The sequence below is a fragment of the Amphibalanus amphitrite genome, unplaced genomic scaffold, assembly GCF_019059575.1.
Source record: "Amphibalanus amphitrite isolate SeventyFive unplaced genomic scaffold, NRLGWU_Aamphi_draft 000063F_arrow, whole genome shotgun sequence".
In the NCBI taxonomy this organism is placed as follows: Eukaryota; Metazoa; Arthropoda; class Thecostraca; order Balanomorpha; family Balanidae; genus Amphibalanus; species Amphibalanus amphitrite.
In genome coordinates, this window is record NW_024881559.1 from 926875 (window position 1) to 951084 (window position 24210).

Consider the following 24210-nt stretch of genomic DNA (forward strand, 5'->3'; position numbering starts at 1 on the left):
TTCCAATTTCTATCACTAAGCACAACTTAATATGAGCACGTTTATTTATCAATCGCAAAACAGGACGACCACCGACCTAGCAAGCACAAAGCAAATGCCCACGTAGACGCATCGGAAAAGCTGACAAACAATGTTCATCTCGTACAATGATTATGGTGGTGTAATTAACCAGAAATTCCCTTCCGCATCACTTAAATGACACAGAACATTCCAACAACGATGCAGTGAGCTAGAAAAGCCTCTGGAAGGAAGAGCTACGGTACGAGCACTTCTGCCCCGGGTCCGGCCGTTGCGGTCCAGCGACACCACTGCTGACCCACCAACTACCACGCACATAATATAAACAACATATACAAGAATCTGATGATGATGTGCTTTGAGATAAGCATCAATCTCCCAGTTTCTTCCGTTGAAAAAAGGTAATAACGGGCCACAGGAGACGATGAGTGTCGTACTTACATATAAGCAATATCATATGGCTTTATCAGGTCGACGCGAAGTCATGTTCATCGTCCACCTCCACTTCGCTTCATTCACTTCCGTCCGACCATCTGATTCACTCACGTCACCGTCAGAAGAACCTCACGTCACATCACCTCACAGGATACCGTCCCGCCCAAATCAGCCGGACCCTGTTCAAAGTCACCCGTCCGCTGCCCCAATTGTACCCTACCTCGCCGGCATTGCGCTGTGCTATTGCGAGCTGAACGTCATGTCCATCTCTGTCCAGTTCTGTCCGAGGTCGCTGTCCGTGTCCTCCACGGCCTCGTCATTCTCCGACTCGGCTACCTCGTCCGGATCGAGTTCGTACGAGCGCTCCGGCTGGTCGGGGCCCTGCTCCAGTCTCCGCAGGGAGCGCAGCGCCCGCTCGCTGGTCGGATCCAGGCTGAGGGGCACGCGCAGGGACGACCGACGGTCAGGGAGGGTACGACCAACGGCCAGGGACGGCACGGACCAGCGGGTTTAAAATGTGCGACTATCAAAAGCCACCTTATTTTATGTTATTGAATTTTTTAATGAACTTAACATTATTTGAGGTTCAGCTGGAAAAACTACGTTTAAGAAGCTGATATGTGGTTGCCATGAAATATAGTTTGTTCTTGATATCACCAAATGCTGTTAGATATATGTACACCACGTATGACCAGTAGGCGGACTCACTTGAGCGCGATCTGGTAGTGGTGCAGGGCGCTGGCCTCGTCGTGGTCCCTGACGAGCAGGTCGGCCAGCGCCAGGTGCAGTCGGCACGTGGAGTGTGTGGCCACCTGGCGGCGCAGCAGCTCGATCGCCAGCTCCGGCAGGTTGCTCTACACGCCGAGCGGGGAAGAGGGGGAGGAGCGAGTCAGACAACACGTCATGAAACGATAGCCGCGTGAGCGGACGTGATGTCGGTAGTGAAACGAAAACAAAATTGCGGGCAAGCTATGTCTATGTAGAATCATGTGGTAACCGAAAATGAGCACCAGTACTGTACACGTAATGCAATAGATGTAACAGTCTGAAAAAGATGCAGCAGAGACACGTAGAAGGCAAATCGATTTGACACAACAAAAATTGTCGCTCTCACCTTTTCGTAAATTTCCGCCAGAAGGTACGCGGCAGGTAGGTAGCTGGGGTCCTTGTCCAGGGCTTTCTCCAGACAGGAGCGGACTCTGCTCAGGTACAGCGGCTCCTTTACCATCACACTAGCGTAAAGCTGAAACACAACATCAGCATCCTCAGTCCTCACCCTCATACGATACGGATTCGCTCAACGAGGCATCGGTCTAGTCTCCATCCCATTAAACATCTCCCTTACCGTGAGTGCGCGCGCCGTGAAGCCCATCTCCTTGCAGGCGCTGTTAGCCAGCGCGATGGCCTCTTTGCACCGGTTGAGCAGCACGTAGCACTGCACCAGGCCGTGCACCGGCTCGTAGCGGTAAGAGGCGATCTGCATTGCCTCGCGGAAGTGCACCACCGCCTCCTGCGTCTTCTTCAGCTCCAGCAGCAGGTTCCCCTTGAGCACGAGCGCCTCGACGCTGCGCGGCGCCAGCAGCGACGCCTGTAGGGCCAGACGGGATGATTGGTCGACGAAAGTAATTTGGTACTCGGACGACAATATCAGGGATCAGTCAGTGTACTACCCTCGATCGATCAGCAGCATGTTTGGAGGGCCAAATGACATTATCGAATGTGCTTTTTGCTGGACTAAAAAAGACGGAAACTCTCAGAGAAGCAGTTTCATACTTGTCATTAAAAGTATATCTCCCTCCAATTCGCCTGCTCCTACCTCACTCCGACTCTCGATCGGAGCACTCTTCTCACCTTGTGCGCAAAGTAGAGCGCCCGCTGCGGCCGCTTTCCGAGCAGCGTGTGGTAGGCCATGGCGATCCAGGGCTCCGGATGCACGTCGGCGCCCACGGACATCAGCTGCGTGGCCAGCGCCTCGAGCTCCTTGGCCTTGCGCTCGTGGTGCAGGATGTCGGCCAGCAAGTCCATGCCGTCGCAGAGCAGCGGCTCCAGCAGCCGGACGCGCTGCAGCGTGGTGGCCGCGTTCCGCTGGTCGCCGCCGCAGTAGAACGCGCGCCCCAGCGTCACCAGCATCTGAGCGTTGTCGTGCAGCGGCGAGCGCTCGTCCAGCTGTTTCAGGGTGTGCGCGCACTGCACGTACTCCTGGGCACTGAGGTGCGCGTGCGCGCGCAGCCACAGCGACACCCTGCCGGAGCGGCCCAGGTCAACAGCTTCAGAACACAACTGCGATAATTTCGACACCCAGACTTAACGCCAGTTGAGTGCACAGGTGTTATTAGCACCTGAACTCGCAAACCGAAAGAAATATGTCAGATTATCACGCATCGGTGAAGTTAAAACATGAGCAGGGAACATTCGCACTGGACTATCTGAGTGTACACATAAAAGCGCAGCTTTGGACGTCGACTGACCATTCCATGTTGGGCACGTTGCTGGTGCCGTTGACCATGAGGCAGGCCACCTCCGTGCCCTTGACGCCCATCTGGAGGAGCGCCTGGGCGGCCTCCATGGCCAGCGGACACTCGCGCAGCACCTCCTTGTAGGCGGTGATGGCGGGCCGCTCGGTGCCGCACAGCTGGTACAGCCGACCCAGCGCCATGTTCACCTTGACTGTGCGCTGTTTGGCCGGGATCGACTCCAGGATGCCGGTGGCCTGGCCGAACTGTTTGTGGTGCACATAGCACAGGTGCAACTGGAACTTGACGTCTGGGAACATGGCACACCCACTAAATGAGACAGACAAAGCCTAGTATAAAATGAGCATAACACAAACATGTCTGTGTTATTTCCAAATTCGGATCAACAAGAAGTGGAAAATTTGATTACCCACCTATTTCTGAAGTGCAGTCTCTGGGAAAGTCTAGCTGTTTTCCTTTAACTTTGGCCAGTGACTTGCGGTACTGCAGTGCCTTTTTGTAGAATGCTTCTGCTCGTTTGATGTCGCGCAAATGGAAGAATGAGTTTGCAGAGTACACTAGTGTTTGGTACTTGTGTAGAGGGGAGAGACCTTCACCCTGATCAATCAGGGAGGAAGGCAGTGCCAGGCACACCTGGAAAAAGTGGTATACTTCTGAATTTTCTAGGACGAGTTACATGAATAATACTTGACTATACAAAAGCAAATAAGGTCATTGAATGATAAACATTAAATATGCACAATAAATGTCACCTCCCAAGATCAAATAAACATTTTTACCTTAATTAAGAACTTTTTGGTTAAGCCCATGAATACAAGACATTGTTGGAAATAAAACATTGTTTTTTTCTGGTCCTAGGCAGGCCCCAAATAATTTATTCTCCTTAGATAGTCAACATGTACTTAGGCACTTAGAATCTTCCTTAGAATCTTAGAAAGTTTTCCCAGCATATAAGATTTATGAATGTAGTAATAATCATATGTCCTAATAGGTCATTTTGGGCTGGTACTGGTAGACATGACTAATGACCTTTCTCTGGCCAGATGTTATCCTCATGATGGGCTGACAATGATAATTCTGACCAGGCCTGCAAAGCGTGGAGTCGATGAATTTTCAGTGACTCTGACTACACAAAACCAACTCTGACTCTGACTCCAGGTAGAACTGCTGACTCAGACTCCAACTCAGACTCCGCAACTTCACTTTCAAAACCTTTACAAATAGATATAAGGTCCATACTGGCCTTAAGCATTTGGCATTTGGCAACCTCTAAGAAGTGCAGGAATTCTCAAATTAAACACATCATAGCAGATGGGAAAGACATAGGAAGAAAGAACACATCCATCTGAGATTGAAAGGTGACAGCTCATTGATACTTACAATATTTCTTACAACAAATATTAATAAGTTACACAGTACACTCAACCATGTCTATGCAATGTCTAGTACAGTTGAGTTGAGCTAGGTTAGGTTTTGGCATTGCCCCTTGCCCCCTTATAGGTAGTGTATCTGCTTTTATGAGTGGTAAGTGATTATATGAACAACTTTCTAAATCCATTTATGTCTTTTAACACATGATTTTTATTCCGTTTTGACCAAAGGGTGCATAGTACAATCTTCACTGATAAAAGCCCAAAATGGATCTACGGATCTATGAGTCGCTTAACGTATGAGCTATTCAGGGCTTAGTTTATTAATTGAAATGTTAAGTTAGAACTACCTGTTTGAACTAATTGAGAACATCAATTTTTAAAATCAACATCAACATCAACATTGACATGACTTTTCACTTTCCACTTCACTTTCACTTACCAGCTGAACAACATTCGAGTAAAGCTCTTGCTCGTACATGCGTTTGATATGATCGAACAAACTCATGACTGAGGTGTTATGTTATAGAGTAGTAATAACAAAGAAAACACAATTCCTCTGACCGATAAGAAGTAAAAACGGTAAAGAGCGTCCGAAGTCAAGTCAATAAATCAGTAGGCGGAACTATGGTCATGAGTACCCAAATATAGGAACGTTCCCATTTTTGGGAACGGAGTTCCCAAATATGGGAACGGGCGTTCCCATTTATGAGAACGGAAGGCAATTTTTCGGCCGTTCGCCCACTAAAACTCAAAAGTGCATCACGTCTCAAAAAAGTGCACGCTGATTTAAGTATCTACTAAATCTCCATAAAGTTATCTTTAATCTGACCGTGGAACAAGGAAATTGACCGTGGAATGATATTTTTAATGATTTTTTAAAAATGACAGAATGGTGGAAATATGGGTTATACGACATTTAACATGCAATTTTAAGGAAAATGAAGCATTTTTTACATTTTGAGGTCAAGTATAATAATTTTCGCCTGGTTATGAAATTTCATTCTAGCGACACCAGATGCTGACATATGCAAGCGAACACGCGGACAGTCCCGAGGTAATATTGTTGACTTTTGGTGTCGGGGCGATCGACCGCGTGGAACGTCAGTGATTTTACCGAACTACTGTTGTAAACTCAGTTTCAGTGGTTTAAAATCATTCAGCTGTATTTTATCAGCCCTGAAAGACATATTTTATTTGGATGCTAGCTGTTTAGCGTTGTTTTATAAGCAGCGTCATGAGCGTGGTTTTTGTCTTCGGCGTTTCTAAGCATGATCGTTTGGGGGGAATTTCTCTGATATAGGTCGCTCTGTGTGGCTTATTTATAATTTTTATGCTGATTTCGATCATACCTCGTGCCCATCCTACCAGGCCTTTTGCCACTTACACTCATTAAGAAAGGAAAAAACTAGATTTTCATTGGGACTAGGTGTTTTGAGGGTGTAACATATTCAGCGTTCCCATTTTTGGATACTTCTTGTGCTCGTCAACTCTCTGTGATTAGCAGACAGGTGCTTGACATGTCTCCACCCTCGGCGCGGACGGTGGATATAGGTATGGAAGACCTTGTTGAACATCGCTGAGCGTTGTGGATTACGTAATCCTGCAGAGGGGGGCGTGCCCGCTGCGAGATCGACGGGAATAAAAGCGCAGAAGACCGGGCGAAACATGCAACGGTCTTGCCGGAAAGGTCATCTGAGGATTGTTGCGTTAACAATAATTTGCGGCGTTGGACGTGATGCTTGTTAATGAAAAGAGCCCCTGAAAGGCGTCGGTGAAATCGTTCCCAATTTTGGGTACGCCGTTCCCATAATAAGGAACGCTTGCAGCGCCAGTGTACGAGAGCGTTCCCAAATTTGGGCTCGCGGCCCGGGTGATGGACTGCTTTAGAAATAGGGGAACGATTTGAAACTACGATGGGCCTTACAATATCAAACTCTTTCCCAACAATATTGAGACAACTATCAGGCGGTTCACGATCGTTTTATATTTTTTGGACGTCATTTAAAGGGACCCTCCCACCTTCAAAAAAGTTTATGAATTGGCATGAAAGTGATGTCGCTCGGTTCAGAAAGAGCGAAAACGAATATCTACCAAATTTCACCGAAAAATATTCACCGGTTTTCAAGATATTAGACTTTTACTTTTGTTTACTTTTTGGGATCTCCGCTGTTTCTAGCGACTTTATTTTAGAAGTGCGGCGTTTGCGGCAGATGTTGCGCGCAAATAGCATATACCACCGCGTGCTACAAAACGTTTTAGTCAAACTTAATGACGGACGTTCGAAAGCCTGATGACGTCATCAGATTCCCGTAATGGTTAAGAGATAGGGACCAAGCTGGTCCCGCGTATATATCTTTCCCGAGCGAAAAAAGCAAACATTCCAATTTTTTGGCGCTTTTGTTTCAATTTTGGTGGCTCTGTTCGAAGGCCCATACAGATGGTGTTTGCGCAAAATTTCTAACGGAAAATCACCGACTATTTAGTGTCGACAGCTGCATATTAACTTTTTGAACACGCCTCCATCACTGCTTGTTTATTGGCTCTCTGGCATTGGGCTGTGTTGCTGTATATACCGTGTGTTGCTGGGTGATTGTGATAATATTTTGATGATTAACCTTTTTATTCAGCGGTAGAGAATTCTGAAAATCCCTGGGGGTGCTACAAACCCCTAATTATCCACCCCTGTTTTTTATTTTAAGTTCCATCCAGTACCAGTATGAGTGTTTTTGGCGATGGAAGGTAGGTGAAACATTTCATTATTGTAATTTTAATCTTTTGAGACCTGAATTTCAACATTCTCTTGAGAGCCTGAGAGCATTCATGCCAAGGTTTCTGAGTCTGTTTCATGATAAAGAGACAATATTTATGATGGAGTCAACTTGTGGGTCAAGTCGGCAGAACTTGATGAGTATGACATCACCTCTACACCTGTCGCCTCCTGTATTGTAGTGATGGCAGGTTCAATGCTGAGTCTCAGAATAATAGCCAGCGAGCGTATACTGTTGTTTTGTATTTCTATGCCCGATCGGCCCTAATATGTAATGTCTTGCATTTCTAAATATTGAACTGTAATGAATGAGACGCTGTAATGAGGTACTGTAATGAAAAGACTGCCTCAGACTGCAAGGTTCTATTTAACCAAATATGACTGCATGTCTGCTACAGAATGAAACACTGACAAACACTGACACTGACATCAGGCACTGACAAAGTGAATGCACAAGAACGATAAGGACTTCTGGACTTCAGAGCAGGAGATGCACCCTACGCTCAGGAACGCCGCTGTCACCACATATAGCATACAGCACCCGGTCGTGCCCATCATTATTCTACAAGCCCTACCAGACGCTAACCGGCCACGATTTTACCGCCCTCTACGAAAAGCAGTCATCTCACTTTGCAAGCGACCTCCACAACGATAGAGGAATCGACAACTGGCAATCCGGCCTGATCGCGTCTCTCCGGTCTTACCACTTTGGCTGTGCAGTGGTGGTAAACGGTAATAGGATTCCGCGATTACCATAAGCTCCAGGGAGGTGCCATCCCCACACCTCCTCTGCCGTCCCCTGCATCGCCATCGTCCATCACAAATGGCTATAATTAGGATCTGAATGCCAAAATTCATCGGTAGGAAGTTGCTTTCAAGCACTGTCCAGCTCTCAAATGGGCGATAGCCACAACGCCCCCTGCAGTCGCACCAGTCTTAAAATTGATAGATCCACTCTACTGACAGGCACGGTGTATATTCAACCCAAAATGCACATAAATATCACAACAAAACAACCCCTATTCCCTGCGTGACCATGTGAGTAGCACTCCCCCCTAGCTGCGCTTCAGTTTATCCCCGACCCGCTCCCTGACCGCCTGGAGGAGGCGGGGCTCGCTGTACACCGCCGCGGCCACCACGGCGGCCCCACAGAGCGCGCCCACAGCCACATGGGCGGCGGCGGAGCTGGGGTACAGCCAGCTCTCGGAGCCGGCTGCCAGCAGGCCGGCGGTCACCAGCGCGGCAGCCACGGCGGGCGGCGGGCGGAGACCGAGCAGCGGCGGCACGGACACCGCCGGCTCCAGCGGCAGACCGGCCACGAACCGGTAACTGGCGACACAAGGGGCGGGGACAGGGTGAGAGAGGTACGGGACACTGCATCAAGCGCCAGCAACACACTGGACGGGGCGAGCGGGCAGCAGCAGCAGAAAATGGGACGAAGACATGATGGTTGAGAGTGGCACGGGACACTGTATCGGGAACCAGCAGCATACGGGGAGGGGACGGGATGAGAATTGAGAGGGGTACAGGACACTATTGGGGACAGCAGACATTCGTATCAGTCGATGGACGGGTGAAGTAACGAGATCCAAGTATATCGAGATCGGCGAATAAAGCGTGATATTGACTATCCATGACAGATTGGATAATGATGTAAATAATTAGACCAATTAGGACAAATCAAATCTATTCAAAAACACAAAAACTCACCAAACGTATATCCTGGTCAGCATATTGACGCAGTTGGCGAGGATAAATCCAACCCCGCCGAATAGCCTAGTAAAGATCCCTGTCGAGATGACGAATATCACAGATAGCAGCACCATCTTCCGGTTATACCTGAAACACCGGAAAACGCCACAACACCTGTCAAAGCGCCCGATAGTAACGTTCCTAGCTTCACTTTATCGACACGACTGGCCAGCCTTTCCACTTCGCCTTTAGCCGCAAAAGGCAGTCTAACAACAACAAAAACCAACATGAGAACGTCATTTCCTAATCCGCTCAGCCTCTACCGACTAATTTACCTCACTGCTTACTAAGCCACCGACCATTTCCCGACTGCTTTCCATAAACCCTCCACGGCACTTACCCATTGATCTGTTCCTGGCGCATCACCGCGAACGTGTAGCACTCCAGCACTCCGTTCACCGCCAGTAGGAGCACGTAGGCGCACTGGGCGCGCAGCAGACTGACGGCCGGACCGGCGGTCAGCAGGGCGCCTCCGTACAGCCGCAGCAGCAGGTGGTAGTAGCTCCAGCCGAACGTGACGGCAACCAGACCGAGCAGGCTCATGGCGCGCAGCAGGTCGTGCAGAACCCGGCCCGCCGCGGCAGGCACCGGCTGCAGGGAGAGGGGGTAGGGTCTAGTGGTGCCAATTTCATGAAATTTCCATTCCAATTCCGATCCAATTCCAAGAAATTGCCAAGTAAATTTCCAATTTTGTCCAAAGCGGGGGCTATTCCAATTTTTAACGATTTTTGCATTTTTTGCGTAAATTTTAAAAGTGTTTAAAAGCGTTTTAAAGGCCTCCGTTTTAAAATTTTAAATTTTAAAGGCCTTGTGTTCCGATTAATTTCCAAAAAATGTTAAGAATTCCGTCCAAATTCCAAATTGGAATTGGACAAAAATTGGAATTCCAAGAAAAGAAATTCCGATTGGCACCAATAGTAGGGTCAGACTCATAGCGCGGAGTAGGTCGTGTAGCACCCGGCCCGCCACCGCAGACACCGGCTGGAGGGGGAGGGAGCTGTCAGGCACCGGCTGGAAGAGAGGTGCCAAACTGTCCCCTTCCAGTGACTGGCGAGAAGGGGAGAGATGGCCAGAAGGATAGAAGCTGGGCAACAAAACAAACTGAATGACAAAAAAGACACCAAGATGAAGATCACAACGACTGGCAGTAAGGACTTATAGCGGAGATGAAGAGTAGCTACGAGTATAATTGGCTAATATCAGAGGAGTGTGTGCTTACAGCTTTTTCGGCGCCTCACCGGGCATCGACACACTGTGGTCAACGTTACTGATATTTTCACCAAATGCCACTACTCCTCAGTAAAAAAACAAACAAACAAAAAACTAACATCAAACACCTCCTACCACACAATCAGCCACGTTGCCACCTACCTTTCCCCGTTCCACTGTGCGCGAGAAGTAGACGTAGGCGTTCTCCTCGACTGGCTGAAAGAGGAAGCGGGCCGCCAGGCTGCCCAGGTTGGCCACCACGTCGTACAGGCCCTGCTCGGAGAAGTCGAGCAGGTGGAAGGCGGTCATCAGGTAGCGCTCGCCCTCCGTCAGCAACTGCTTCAGAAGGCCTTGTTTGAAGAAGCTCCAGGTGAGGGCCAGCTGGTCACGGTCCAGCGCCGGCTGACGGGGAGGGGAGGAGAGGTATTACTGATCAGTGAAGAGAGATGGCAGCAAGGGTCACATCGCCACCGTCGCGACAGGAAATGTTAGAGGCAGACGCGGTTGCTGGTAAAACGTGGCAGCACAACTTTGGCTCTATTTCTGAGGATACTCGATCCAGCGCTGCCGAGAGCTGTCTGTAACACAGGTAGGTCTTAATACCGTTTGACTGCAATCTAAGAGGCCTTAGACCTAAAGTTCTAGCTAAATGAAACGAAGAATGCGACGACTTGGCCAAAAGAAACCACTATGACCGCGAAAACGCTTGACTTCATTTGAAACCCCGCCCCTTTACAAATAGTTCACTGGCCTCACCTGTCCCGGCACCAGTCTGGGTCCCAGCTCGCTCGCCGACTTCACCGGTAGACAGTTATCCGGTGAGCGGACGTGCCAGAGCAGGGTGCCGTAATAGATGACCACGAGGAGAGCGGAGCTGACCGCGTGGCCCACACAGTAGGCCCAGATGGCGTGGGACGGGTACAGGGCGATCAGCCAGGCTTTGAGCGCCACCCGACTGCACAGACTGACCATGTCGGCTACCACCTTGGGAGAGAGGGAGAGCGGGTGGGTGAGAGAGTGGTGAGAGGAGATGGGGAGGGGCGAGAAGACGATAAGAGAGTCAGAGATAATCCACATATGCCAGCAAGGTAGGGAGAATACAGTACTTCAACGCGGTGTGAACGATCGACGATCCGCAAACGACTGTCACAGCAGGCGATTTGAGCTTCGGATATAATTTCACTGATATAGCAGAGTCATCGGGGAACCGACGCGCCTCAAATATTTTCCCCTGACACCCTGTTCCTCTCCTCTGCGTCACCCCACCGCCGTCATTCACCTTCAATTTGACAAAGAGCATGGCCTGCGCCAGGATGACCAGCGGCTGGGCGGCCGTCTCCAGTACGACCATGGCCGCGGTGACCCACACGCCCAGACGGTACTCTGAGGTCACCTCGGGCGCCGGCTGGCTGAGCGCGTGCAGCCAGAGGCCGGCCAGCGCCGCCGACACCGCCGCTGACACGGGCACGCTAACAGGGGAGCGGGGCGTCAGTCAGAGGCAATTACAACACTGCTCTTTTGTAATACACTCAATTCACTGGCAATAAAACATTACATACTTATGTGCCTATGACGATCCCACATCTGAAGAAATAAACGTCATTTATCGAGGCAATGACCTTTTAAACCCACTACTACTCAACAGAACTGTGCCGATTAGCTGCTACCCATTGACTGCCTCCACAGTCCACATTCCACAACAACACCTGTTTTTGAAGTAGGTACCTATATCGACAGTTCCCAGCAAGCACATCCTAAGTGTCAAATTTTTGAAATTGAGATTTCTATACCATTCGACTCAGCTCGTCGAGCTGAGTCGAATGGTATGAAAATCACAGTTTCGAAAATTTGACACTTGGGATGTTCTTGCTGGGAACTGCCGATATGCAGCTTCTCCCAACAGCTGTGACCATTTCGAGTTAAACTGATGTCCGGACCGGAGCGATGTACCTGAGCCACACCAAGTTGATGGCCTGGCGCCACTTGCTGCTCTCTGTCACGCCCAGCGCCGCCCGACGGAAAGCCTCCACACTGACAAAGGTGGCAGTCGAGTAGAGTAGAGCCGGCCTGGGAAGCAGACTAGGGCTTCAGAACTTTGAACAGAATTGATTTACCTACTTTAAAACTACACTTAAAAGAACTGAATGTCAGTCAAAAGGAACAGGTAATTCGGTTCATGCTTATGAAGATAACCGTATATTACTTCATTTTATACAATAACTAGAAAATAAGAACAAACTCTGTTCAACTAGAAACATATGAAAAATTAGCATTTTTCTTATGGAGTACACACTACAGTTCTGGTGAGAAAATAGCATATGTTCTACTTAGGAACTCAGACATTGGATGCATCACTGATGCATGAAAGGAAAAAAGTAAAGGGTGCATACCTGACATTGATGATGCCCAGGACATCAGATGTAACATACCGGAGAATGACTGCATTTATGATGAATGTGAACACTCGGTAGGTTATCTGAAAGACATTTGATAGGTATAGCTTCAGCATCAATATGTGCAACACAGACCATGCTATTCTCGGCCCTGTTTCACCGGTGATAGCAGCACGCTGCTATCACACGTGTCAAATTGGGCTTCCATGGAAACATCAGCAAACCATGACGCCGTCAATCTGTGTGATGTCATCAAATATTGCTGCCAACAGCTTCACGGCCGCGCGATCAAACACATAGCATTCAACGAAACAGCAACTCTGTTCCAAACACAGCTCACGGATTACACGAAACGACATTAGTGTGACCTCATCACATTACGTCAGCTCGCGCAATTTGATAGTAGCATGCTGCTATCAACTGTGAAACAGGGCCCTGGTCTCTGCAGCATATAGGTACTTCATTGGTGGAAAATCCCAGGGGGTGCTACAAACCCCTAATTATCCACCCCTGTTTTTTATTTTAAGTTCCATCCAGTACCAGTATGAGTGTTTATGGCTTGGAAGGTAGGTGAAACATTTCATTATTGTAATTTTAATCTTTTGAGACCTGAATTTCAACATTCTCTTGAGAGCCTGAGAGCATTCATGCCAAGGTTTCTGAGTCTGTTTCATGATAAAGAGACAATATTTATAATGGAGTCAACGTGTGGGTCTCTACCGCTGAATAAAAAGGTTAATCATCAAAATATTATCACAATCACCCACCAACACACGGTATATACTGATACAGCAACACAGCCCAATACCACAGACACAGCCAATAAACAAGCAGTGATGGAGGCGTGTTCAAAAAGTTAATATGCAGCTGTCGACACTAAATAGTCGGTGATTTTCCGTTGGAAATTTTGCGCAAACACCATCTGTATGAGCCTTCGAACAGAACCACCACAATTGAAACAAAAGCGCCAAAAAACTGGAATGTTTGTTTTTTTCGCTCGGGAAAGATATATACGCGCTGGTCCCACCCTGCAAGTAAAGGGAAGAAATTTCTTGAATACCATAAAGCTGCGGGGGTTGCGACCAGGATAAATGGTGGTTTCTGAGCCTGGCCGCAAACTTGGCTATCTCAACTCAAAACTAATGTTAAGGTGGGAGGGTCCCTTTAACACTTCTTTTTCTTGTTTTAAATAATGCCTACATGGCGTTCCCATATTTGGGTTTATCGTTCCCAAACATGGGAACGAAAATGCGTTCCCGAAAATGGGTACGCTTGACCATAGTTCCGCCTACTGAAATGCTCCTCTCCTCTCGCTTGCTCTCTCGCACAGTTCAAGTTTCAAAACAGAAGATTGCGCTGATATCGTCGATGTCGCGCCAGAGCCGAAACTTTATTTGATTACTACTATTTTACAGCACTGTTTCAATATGCAGCATTTTAAGCGAAAAGTGTATGTATGCCAAGGCCCTATATACCAGGTAAGGACACCAGCCGTTTGACCTTGAACGCCGCCGGCCGGCCGATGACGTCATTGGAGGCAAGCCGGCTCGGCGGACACACAAGGCGAATGCATAACGGAGGGGCGTTGGAACGTTGCGGGAGCCGGGGAGATATTTTAATGTGGTTTCATACCACCATTGTTATGTTGATTGATTTACAGACTGCAATCTTTTAAACCTCGATGCATCCTAGGCCTGAATGGTGCGTACATTCGTGGAACGATCACCCCGTCCGACGTCCGTGGTCGAAGCTGTCATATAGTATTAAAGACACTAAGACGGCCGACGGGTGCAATAACGGCGATCTGATCCCGTCTCTGGCGAATCTAGAGGGGTCGTAAAGGCCGAATCTGACCGTCTATTTTTAGGGAAACGGGGTGGGTGAATTGACAACCGATGGCTTAAGAGATGATGAGAAGGGATCCCGTCGTCGATTGTTGTTTGACAGACAACACATGTTGTACTGGGCGTATGACCATCAGAGGTAATGCCTGAACGTAGGCAAGCATAATTGTTCTGTCATACTGTTTAGGAATATAGAATGGTAATGGAGATTATTGAGGATATGATCTCTACATTACAGGAATTCACTAATTACTACGGCCCATAGGGGCACCGCCGGAGCTGTTGTTTTGCCATCGGTCCCAGGCAACTCCAGGGAGCTGCAGTACCCGGCGGCCAAAGCGGCCACCTCGTCGACTCGCAGGTCCTGTGGGATTCCGTGATGCTTTAGTGCTTCACCCACAGAAGCACGGGCATAGCAGTAGGATGTGGGGCTAGGTGTCTGTCCACCTCTTCATTGAAAGAACAACGTATACAGCGCCTGGTCCCGCCGAAGCTCGGTATCGACCGTGACTTATTCACAACTGGCGGATCCAGGAAGCGGTCTTGGACACTGCGGGGGCTTACCCCAAAAAGGTTTCTCGGAATTAATTTAAAAAAAAACTCGGATTTCGATTCCTTGCGCACTGCTGTGCAGTGTGATTAACCAACACTTCCTCTGAAAAGTTGTGAAGTTTTCTCTGATTCTCGAAAAGCGATTTCGGGCGCTGCCAATGTGGGGGAAGACATTTGCCCCAAATGCCTTCCCCTGGATCCGCCAGTGGGTTGCCCCACTCCGAGCTTGACTAAAAACGTCTTCAAACCCCACCAGAAACCGATGGTAAGGTGAATTTAAATCCAATAACTCATCTCTGTCTGCCAGCCTAAATATACAACACATGGTACGGCACCCGGCCCTGTCTGAGCTATGAGCCGATCGCGATATTTTCGGCTTTCCCCATCCCAAGCTCGATTAGAAACGTTCTCCTTCCCCACCCGATTGCTGATGTCAATTCAAATTCAATACCTCATCTCTGTCTGCCCGACCATAACCCATTCATTGCACACCGTTCAGCGCCCCGCCCCGCCAGAAGTATCCTAGCGCGCTGAGCATTTGCCTCCAGCCGCGTCATCGCGAGGCCCCGCGCGGCCCATAAATTAATACATTGCGCGAATAGCCGTGTCACCCCCCTGATGTATCATGTATGTATGCATGTATGTATTGACGATCAAGAGCAATCCACAATCGGCGTGGCGATTACACTCCGAGTCCGAGCTGGTTGAAGATAACACAAGAAATAGGTACCTACACAAGAAAACGCACACACTTACGGATACGAAATACACAACGCGAACGCCGAACACGCACATACTTGGTGTAACCCGCACGAAGCCGCGTTCATAACTATGTACACACAGACTCGTTTGCCTTTCACAGTCCAAGAGTCATGAGGCTAGCTACTATGGCTACTCTGGCTACGCTTAAGCCCCTTTTTTACAGCACGGGCAAATCTGGCTGGAGGCAACTGCGTTAGCTCGAGGGGGAGAGTATTTAGGAGCGCCGCGGCACGGTAGGCGAATCTACGTTTTCCGGTCTCTAGTCGGGGTCGCGGTAAGTGGAAAAGGTGGTCTTGGCGAGTAGACCTTGCTCGTGTTTGGGAATTTTTGGAAAATAGGGTCGCGATCTCCTCGGGTTCACCTCTCTGGATGGCCTTGTGCGCCGTGATAAGGGTATGGTATTCAGCCATTGTTTTAGGTGCCATCCAGCCGAGTTGGTCCCGGAGATGGGAGACATGATCAAATTTACGGCGACCGAAAATGACTCTAGCGGCAAAGTTAAGAATTTTCTGAATGCGATCGAAGTTCTTTTGGCTACCATTACCAAATACGGAGAGACAGTACTGGATCCGTGATATGACGAGAGCCACCACTAGTGTCTTGGTGACACCGTCGGGGAGATAGTGGCGGACATGGGAGAGGCCAATTAGGAGACCCGTGCATCGGCGACTGAGCTCGGACACATGCGCGTCCCAGGACAGGGTGCCGTCGAAGATAACGCCCAGGTTGCCCACCTGCTTGCATGGCACTAGTTTGGTGTCGCGAAAAGAAACGGTGAAAGCAGGTATGCTTCTCAAATTTTGCCGACTGCCGAAAACCATGAGCTGAGTTTTAGCAGTGTTTAGGGGAAGCCGGGGGAAGCCCGGCATAGTAAGCTCTTTTTCATTTTTTATTACATACCATACGTGCTGTATAAAATGCTGATATCCTGTTAGCTAGCTAAGTTCATTGGCCGTGTTTTCCCAAAAATTCGGTTTCGTGGAATAAGTATAAGGTTGAGAAAATCGAGTTTTAAAAAAGTGTTGATTTTTCTGGGGTAAGCCCGGCATAGGGGTAACGCCGGCCACCTCCCCAGCGCCTTACAACGAGTTGATGAAACCATTATGTGTCTTCCAAATATTAACGGAAATTGAAATAGTAAGGTACTGATTAGCTCTGGACATCTTAGAGTTTATGTCACTACTGGTATTTTAGCTAGCGTCTACCACATTATACAGTACAGGTCGATGAAAATCGTGATGCAAAATTGACAAAAAATGTGTATTTCAAAATTCATTAAAATTTATTTTTCTTTTAACTTTAATGCATCATATTGCATATCATTCGACTCGGCTGATGAAGAAGAACACAACGACACCATTTTTGAAGCTCTAGCTTCATTGTCTGTCGCGTTATCTGCAAAAACGTAGTTTGACCCTAGTTGACCTTAAGTGACATGACTGGCTTTGTCTATGATAACATGTTTATTTTCGAAATTTTTATTTGATCTAGGTGTAAACCAAACCTGCTCAGTACCTATTATCTCATGGAAAACAGTGGTTTAGAGGCATTGCTCTCGGTTGGGGGTAAGCTTGGCCACTCGCCCGGGGTTACCCCAATGTGCTAATTTTTATTTTAGAACAGCGATATTCGAAAAAATGTCATGCTTAAGCCAGCCTGCCTCGTCACCCCTCACTACAAACACTAAAACGGTCCTTACATAACATTCGTATAAATATTAGTACTGTATGGTATAGCATTAACAGTGCAACATATCTCACTTTTTAGCTAAAAACCCTTAAAATATCATTTTTGCGCTATAACTTTAACAATATGCAATTTTTGTTAGCCTTAACTTGTTTGCTGGCGTTACCTTAGCTGCCACGCTGAAAGGACAAACAGTTGAGCATTTTATTGTCAATAATTTAGCCGGAAACGGGGTGGCCGGGCTTCCCCCGCGCCCGGGCTTCCCCCGGCTTCCCCTACTTTAAGAGCATTTGCACTGAACCAATGGTCGAGAGACGCCAGTGACGCTTCCAAGCGCGAGATGAGTCCCCTAAGGTCGTTTAAAGGGCCACTCACCAACAATTGAGTATAATCAGCGTACTGGAAGACTGCTGCATCCTCAGAATAAAGTGATCACTGAGAAAAAAAATTATTCCCCAGGGGTGTTTTACGGGTGTCAGACACCATTGGAGGTGTCATCGAACACCCAGATTGGTGTTGAAAAATGCTGTTTAGGGAATCATTAAGGTGTACAACACCACGATGACACCCTTTCAAGTGTTCGTTCGCATGCGAGCGTTTAGATATACCTTAATGGGATTCAGCATGACACCTTAATAGGTGTCCGACACCCACACCCATCCGGGTATCAAACACTCTACATAAGGTATCAAACACCCTAAAAGGTGTCAAAAATGTTCTTTTAAAAGCATCTGACACCCTTATGATGCCTTCACAGGTGTTGCCATTTATTGAAGCGGAATGTTAAAAGTGTCCGACACTGCTAGAGGTGTCACATTGACACTTGCAAAAGGATCTGACACCAAAAACAGCGTGAAAAAAATGAGGAAAAATATTCCCATGGGGTGTCTCACGGGTGTCGGACATCATTGCAGTGTCATATATAACGCCCAGATTGGTGTCAAAAATGTTGTTTTGGGAATCATGGAGGTGTACAACACCACGATGACAACCTTCAAGTGCAACGCGCTTTTAAACACACCATGATGGGATTCAGAAAGACACATTAATGGGTGTCCTACACCAACATCCATTCGGGTGTCAAACACCCTAAACCATCAACACTTCAAAAGGTGTAAACAAAAATGTTCCTTAAAAGGGATCTGATACCCTTGTGATACCTTCAAGTGTGTTGTCATTTGTTGAGGAACATTCCAGCATGAGTCATGAAATGTTTGAAAGCTGTCGTGTATTCGAACCTAAATCATCACATAAATTGTTCTGACGTCACTTGTGTTAGGAACCAGGGATGCGGTGTCTAACGGATTTTCAGTGACTCGCACTCCCGCTCTGTCTTCCAAAATGGACTCCTATTCCGGCCAGAACTGCCAACTCCATCAGACTCCGACTCTGACTCCGTAGCACTGCTAGAAACCACAGCAGGTCCAGTGGTTTGAATCATTACCCAATCAGCAAGCTTCATTGTGTGACGTCATTTGTGTGCTAGTCACGGCGTCAACCATGCGAAGATCAAAAAGCGCCACCTTGCAGGAAAGCCGTTAGATTTCAGTTGGCGGCGGCGTGCCACGTGGTGCGTGTGCGGTGTGATTGATGGCAGGGCTTTTTTTGAATTTATGTGGATATAGTGGCGCCGAACGTTGTTCGCAGTGTACTTCTTCAAGTGATTGTGCGTTAATGATAATGTTTAGCTTTTATTTGTAGCTTGCTCCGTGTTTATTCAAATGATGAGGCGGGCGGTACTCGGTGAAATTTGAAGTCTGGAGTGAGGATGACAACACAGCATTGCACCATGGAAACGAAAGCAAGTGAACTGCGGAATAACATCTGGTTGGAGATAATCGACGGTTAATTATCATTGCTGAAATGCGAGTAACTTCTCACTGTGAATGGACCCGATGTGTTTCGGTGAGTTTTCATTGGATTTCTCCGTAAATATAGGGCCCATATTTTTTGTACTTTATAGTTTGTTGCTGTATACAAGATAGGAATGCCATTGTATGCGATATGCCTGTTTGAACCAATAAATGTAAGAATGTGTCGACACCTTTTTTGGCATCCAATGGACACTCTCGTAACACCTTTAAGGGTGTGTACCAAACTGCACCTCGCTGGGGTGTCAGACGGGTGTCACTTTTGACACCAATACAGGTGTCATTGGGAATCAAACACCGGGTGTCTGACACCCTTTTGGGTGTGCACCCAAAAGGGTATCAGACACCTAAAAGGGTGTCAGACACCCGGTGTTTCATTCCCAATGACACCTGTATTGGTGTCAAAAGTGACACCCGTCTGACACCCCAGCGAGGTGCAGTTTGGTACACACCCTTAAAGGTGTTCCAGGGGAATAATTTTTTTTCTCAGTGTAGATCATTGGAAAATACCGTGAAGAGTAAGGGACCGAGTGCCGAGCCTTGAAAGACGCCCATAGAGTTGGGGAGAGGTTGTGATAATACCCGGCGACCGGACTCGTCCTTCAATGACACACTCTGTGTGTGACCCTGGAGATAAGCGGCGAACCAGGATGTCTCTATGCCGTGCATTGCCAGTTTAGCGAGTAATAACTCATGGTTGATGACATCAAAACATTTGCTTAAATCAATAAGGCATAGCATAGAGACATCCCCCCTATCGGTGGCGGCCAGGATTTGGTCACTGACGGACAGAAGTGCTGTCTCAGTTGAGTGCCGGGGTCGGAAACCGTGCTGGGTATTGGCCAGAAGATGGTTTTGGGAGAGATAGCGATAGAGCTGTTTGTGAATGACTCGCTCGACCACCTTCATAATGACAGGTACTAAGGAGATAGGTCGAAAATTAGTGGGATCAGATGGGTTTCCAGACTTGAAGATGGGGTGAACTATAGAGTGTTTCCAATGAAAGGGGATATCGGACCTTGAGATGCAAGTGTTAATGATGTGAAGGATAACGTCACCCATGGGTGTAGGAGCGCCAAAAATATTGGTGAAGGATGCCACCTGAACCTTATGAAAAGGGACAGGACCGTGCCAACCAACACGCACAGTGCAAGCGGGGGGGGGGGGGGCGAATTTCGCCAACCCCTTGTTTTTCGCAGATATCTTACGCCCTTATCATCGTCAAATTTTCAATGCCTGCCTAAAATTGAATTGTGCATCTTGCCATGACAGCAAGATGTAAATCAGGGCCTCGGCTAAAGAATTTTGACTACTGGGGCAAATGGTCAAAGTGTGTTAACCCGCGCCCTGCTGGGAGGGGGGGGGGGGTTGAACACCCACTCACCCTGCGGTTTTTCGCGGATATCTGAAAAACGGCGGCACCTTATCATCTATCAATGTTATACATTTTGTGAAAATTTCAGACCAGGGTCCTTCAAGGTCAGGTCACCAGGTCGCTACAAGTGACCTCACCTCATAAACACATCATAAAATGTTTCAATGTATGCCATAGCTACACCAAGTGACGGATCGCTTTGAAGCTTTCAGCAATTGATAAGTGCAACAGTATGTACAAAATTCGGAATTTTCATATCGGTGACCTAAGGTCGGGTCAATTTTGCGACCTCTAGGTATTATAAGTCAATGGGATAAAATTCAAAACCGTCTTTTTCGGACGAAAGTCATTCTAAACACTCTCAAACACTAAATTACAAGTAACTTTGACACACTGAACATGAAAACGGCACCCGTGACCCCTGTTTATGCCCCTGAGGTCATCTCAGGTCACGAATGGTATCTAACAGTTTTTTGCGACTAACTTTTGAAAGAGGCATGCTAGAGCGATGAAAACGCCTTATATATGCTCAGCTCAACGATACAGATCCACTAATATGCAACATGACAATGTCCGGTCAAATCATGACATTGACCAGAGGTCAAATTTTCAAGTTGAACCTTCAATGTCAAATTATAGTTCATTCGATGCGTCTTGACAAGAGGAACACGATGTCGGTAAAAGAAAGCTCGTGCAAGGCTTGAGTCAAAAGTTATTGCAGAAAAACTGTTCCCGAAAAATCGTCTATTTTGGCAGTTTTTGCCCCCTGCAGGCAAAACCGTTGACGTTAGGTCAAATCTGAGCGAATTACTCAGAAAGGGCGTTAATAGGGCTATCGAATGCGCTTTTCCGTGGCGCTGTAGCTCTATTGGTTCCCGAGCTATGCGTTGGCTTCTTGGAAATTGTCGACATTCGACCTGGAAATCGGCGAAATTTTGCCTTCAATGACCTCTGGTGACCTGACCTTTGACCTGACCAAAAAAGTGACCAATGTGATTTCGTCATTATTTTTGGCGCTCTTTCGAACGCCGCCTTCCGCGTATCGCTACGTGGCCCAGGAGCCGAGTTAGAAGGGGGGGGGGGTTCAAACACCCCCCCCCCCCAGCAGGGCGTGGAAATCCAGGACCCCCAGCCGGGCGCGGGTTAAAAAATAGACATTTGATCAACCGTCGAATCCATTAGTTCTAAGCATAGGTAGGTGAAGACCCTCCCTTGCATTGTCCAAGATTGGTGAAGGATCCTTCACCAATCTGAAACTTTGGTGAAAGGTATCCTTCACCAAAGAGATAGGCAGCCCCCGTTCACGAGCTTCAGAATTCCTTTACCGTGACGTCATCACGGCGCATGAATTTTCCTTCACCCATAGAAATGCATGCAAAGCATGGTGTGTTTCAGGCGGGCTAAGGAGAAATCTAAGGCCTACATGTGTTCAAAAGACGTACCACTAAGCCAATGGATTCGTCTCATTACGATAAATGGGGTTGAAATCGAAAAAATCGGCCTATATTTGACTAAAATGGGCCTATCAAATGGTCCTTGCAACTCATAATGAAGGATTTCCTCTGCGTTAAAAAGATTGTTTCTTGTGATTTTTATCAGCTACAGGGGAAATCCTTCATAATTGCTACCAGATTACTACCATATTCCCTCGCATTTCTGTTGCGCATTGCCTCACAAATCAGAGTTTTGTGAAGTTTATATTAATTTAATCGTCATATTTCGACTGATTTTGGCGATTTTCAATTATTTCAACGCAGCATGGATCAGATAGCTCTCATAGTTTGCTGAAGAATGTGGCTTTTGCTGGACATGCCTAAGAGCTGGACTTTTTGCACGCGTTCCCCGCCAGGGGGCGCCACTGAGGAAGCACCCTCTGACGTCACGATAAAACTGCGCGCACTGTGCGCACGGTTCTGTAAGCAAGTAATATAGTGGTGGTTTAATGGTGGAAATTGGAATAAGTATTTTGACGTTGTAAAATTTCAAGCTGTTTTTGTGCAATTAATTAGTAAATGCATTTCAAAAGTATTTATTCAAAGTGTGAAAGGAGAATAATTAGAAGAGCATGCATATTTTTGTTCCAATAGCTTATTGTGTGAGACATGATCGGTACTAACGGGTACTTCTAAGAAATAGTGAAGAAGTACCAAACAGCCTGCTCGGCTAGCATATTTACGTCTGGACAACGAGTTGCGTTGGAGAGGCCGGAAATAGTGGCGATTTCTGGACCGCAAGAATGGACCGTCATTGGAATGATTCTTTTTCAAACCGTGCACTGTTTTTAGCCGGAATTTAATAGTTACTACAAAATATTTTTGTCATTACATTTGGCTAAGAATGAATGCCATCAGGGAAGGTTTTACTGCCGCTGCATTTTGTCCAGAAACATATAGTGCTGTTATATTGCAGTTTTTGCGCTTTTGTTACAAAATATGAAGCGAACATGCATCAGGCTCTCGTCCATCCACTAAGAAGTTATTAAATATTTTGTTTTGTGTATTCCAAGAGGAGAGGAAACTATTTTATTTGTGCCTTCATTGAGAATTGAAGATCGATCATTAAATTTTCAAGGCAGTTAATCAATCAAACCAAGCATTTAGTCATTCTCGTATAGCAGTGGCTATAAGAAGAAAAGGTTGATAAATACTGAAGTTCAGTCATCTTACTTCAACTTGGCAGCAAGATCCCAGAGGATAAAGGATATAAAAAGTATACCTATCCTGTAAATCAAAGCATTTTGGTGCCTGCAAAGGCTTGCGTTATTTGTGGTGTGCTCGCGGAGTGAGGCTTTGGGCGTTTTTGTTGTGTTTATGTGGAGATTGAATATAACTGTGACCCTGTGTTTGTTTGTGTATTTACTACAGTCAAACATCACATTCACATAAAATACTCACCTAGCTCATAGGTGTACCCTGCAGAATTTGTACTTGTTGATGTCTGGAGCATGAACAAAGCACTAAAGTATCTCAATTATCATTTCCCACATTTTCTGAGCATCTAACATGGCAATACAGCAGTGCAGAGCAGCTTCAGAGAAGAAACACTTTCAATGCACAGACTGACACCAGCCACCCAATGAGCCAGTTCCTCATTTGGCTGTTTCCATGGATGCGGCTTGGCAAAGGTGAGCTAACTTGGCAACGGCTTGACGCGAGCTGTTTTTAAGTTGTTAGCAGGTAAGATTGAGTCATGGTGAGTATCTATCATATAACTGGGTGCTTCTGCTATGAGTAGATTGCAAATATGTGTGATGATTGAGGTTAGGTTAGGTTAGTCAGGGCCCTGTTTCACCAGTGATAGCAGCACGCTGCTTATACACGTGTCAAATTGGGTTTCCATGGAAACATCAACAGGCCCATTGCTCCAACACTACCACAAGTGTGACGTCAGTTCGTGCAATTGGATAGCAGCGTGGTAGCAGCATCCCGTGAAACACCGCCCTGGTCACATTTTTTATGGACACCTGGCAAATTAACTAAAAACTAGCATAACCTAATCTAACCTGACCAAACTAAACCTACACAACTACTAACTATAGGCACTAAGCACCTAAGTTCTTGTGCCTACATCTCATACCAACTCAAAATAAAGTTCCTTGCTGGAAGATAACCCTCCAGTACATTTTATAACATCCCTGTGAAGAAGACTAATACTTCTAAATCCTGAGTCACACTTCTGGCCATCCACAGAAAGAAGCGC

General features: G+C 47.1%; 2 protein-coding genes across 3 annotated transcripts; both read right to left on the reverse strand.

Annotated features, from left to right (window-relative positions):
* Positions 1–26: 26 nt before the first annotated feature.
* Positions 27–13753, reverse strand: LOC122378694 (anaphase-promoting complex subunit 7-like). 2 transcript variants are annotated; one of them, XM_043360080.1, is made up of 9 exons: positions 13720–13753; positions 4740–4910; positions 3341–3560; positions 2922–3216; positions 2305–2695; positions 1799–2041; positions 1568–1696; positions 1162–1307; positions 27–886 (listed from the first exon to the last, which is right to left on the reverse strand). In XM_043360080.1, exons 2-9 carry the CDS (start codon positions 4803–4805, stop codon positions 694–696), a joined length of 1683 nt encoding a protein of 560 aa, XP_043216015.1. In that variant the 5' UTR covers positions 4806–4910; positions 13720–13753; the 3' UTR covers positions 27–693. The 2 variants fall into 2 exon arrangements, with proteins under 2 accessions (XP_043216015.1, XP_043216016.1); XM_043360081.1 differs by lacking the exons at positions 4740–4910; positions 13720–13753 and adding an exon at positions 6392–6408.
* Positions 7416–13241, reverse strand: LOC122378715 (protein RFT1 homolog; the record flags this gene model as incomplete). Its single annotated transcript, XM_043360152.1, has 9 exons — positions 7416–8396; positions 8778–8906; positions 9160–9410; positions 10191–10430; positions 10785–11012; positions 11308–11497; positions 11979–12095; positions 12419–12504; positions 13230–13241. Coding segments are annotated over 9 exons (1527 nt in total), but the record flags the coding sequence as incomplete, so codon positions are not given.
* Positions 13754–24210: the final 10457 nt, after the last annotated feature.

Excerpts from the sequence above, each read along its gene's own strand:
- LOC122378694 (XM_043360080.1), bottom strand. The coding sequence starts at position 4,805 with ATGAGTTTGTTCGATCATATCAAACGCATGTACGAGCAAGAGCTTTAC. Across the intron at positions 1,697-1,798 it reads TCACGGCGCGCGCACTCACG|CTTTACGCTAGTGTGATGGT; the intron begins GTAAGGGAGATG and ends GTTGTGTTTCAG. Across the intron at positions 887-1,161 it reads CACTACCAGATCGCGCTCAA|CCTGGATCCGACCAGCGAGC; the intron begins GTGAGTCCGCCT and ends CGTGCCCCTCAG.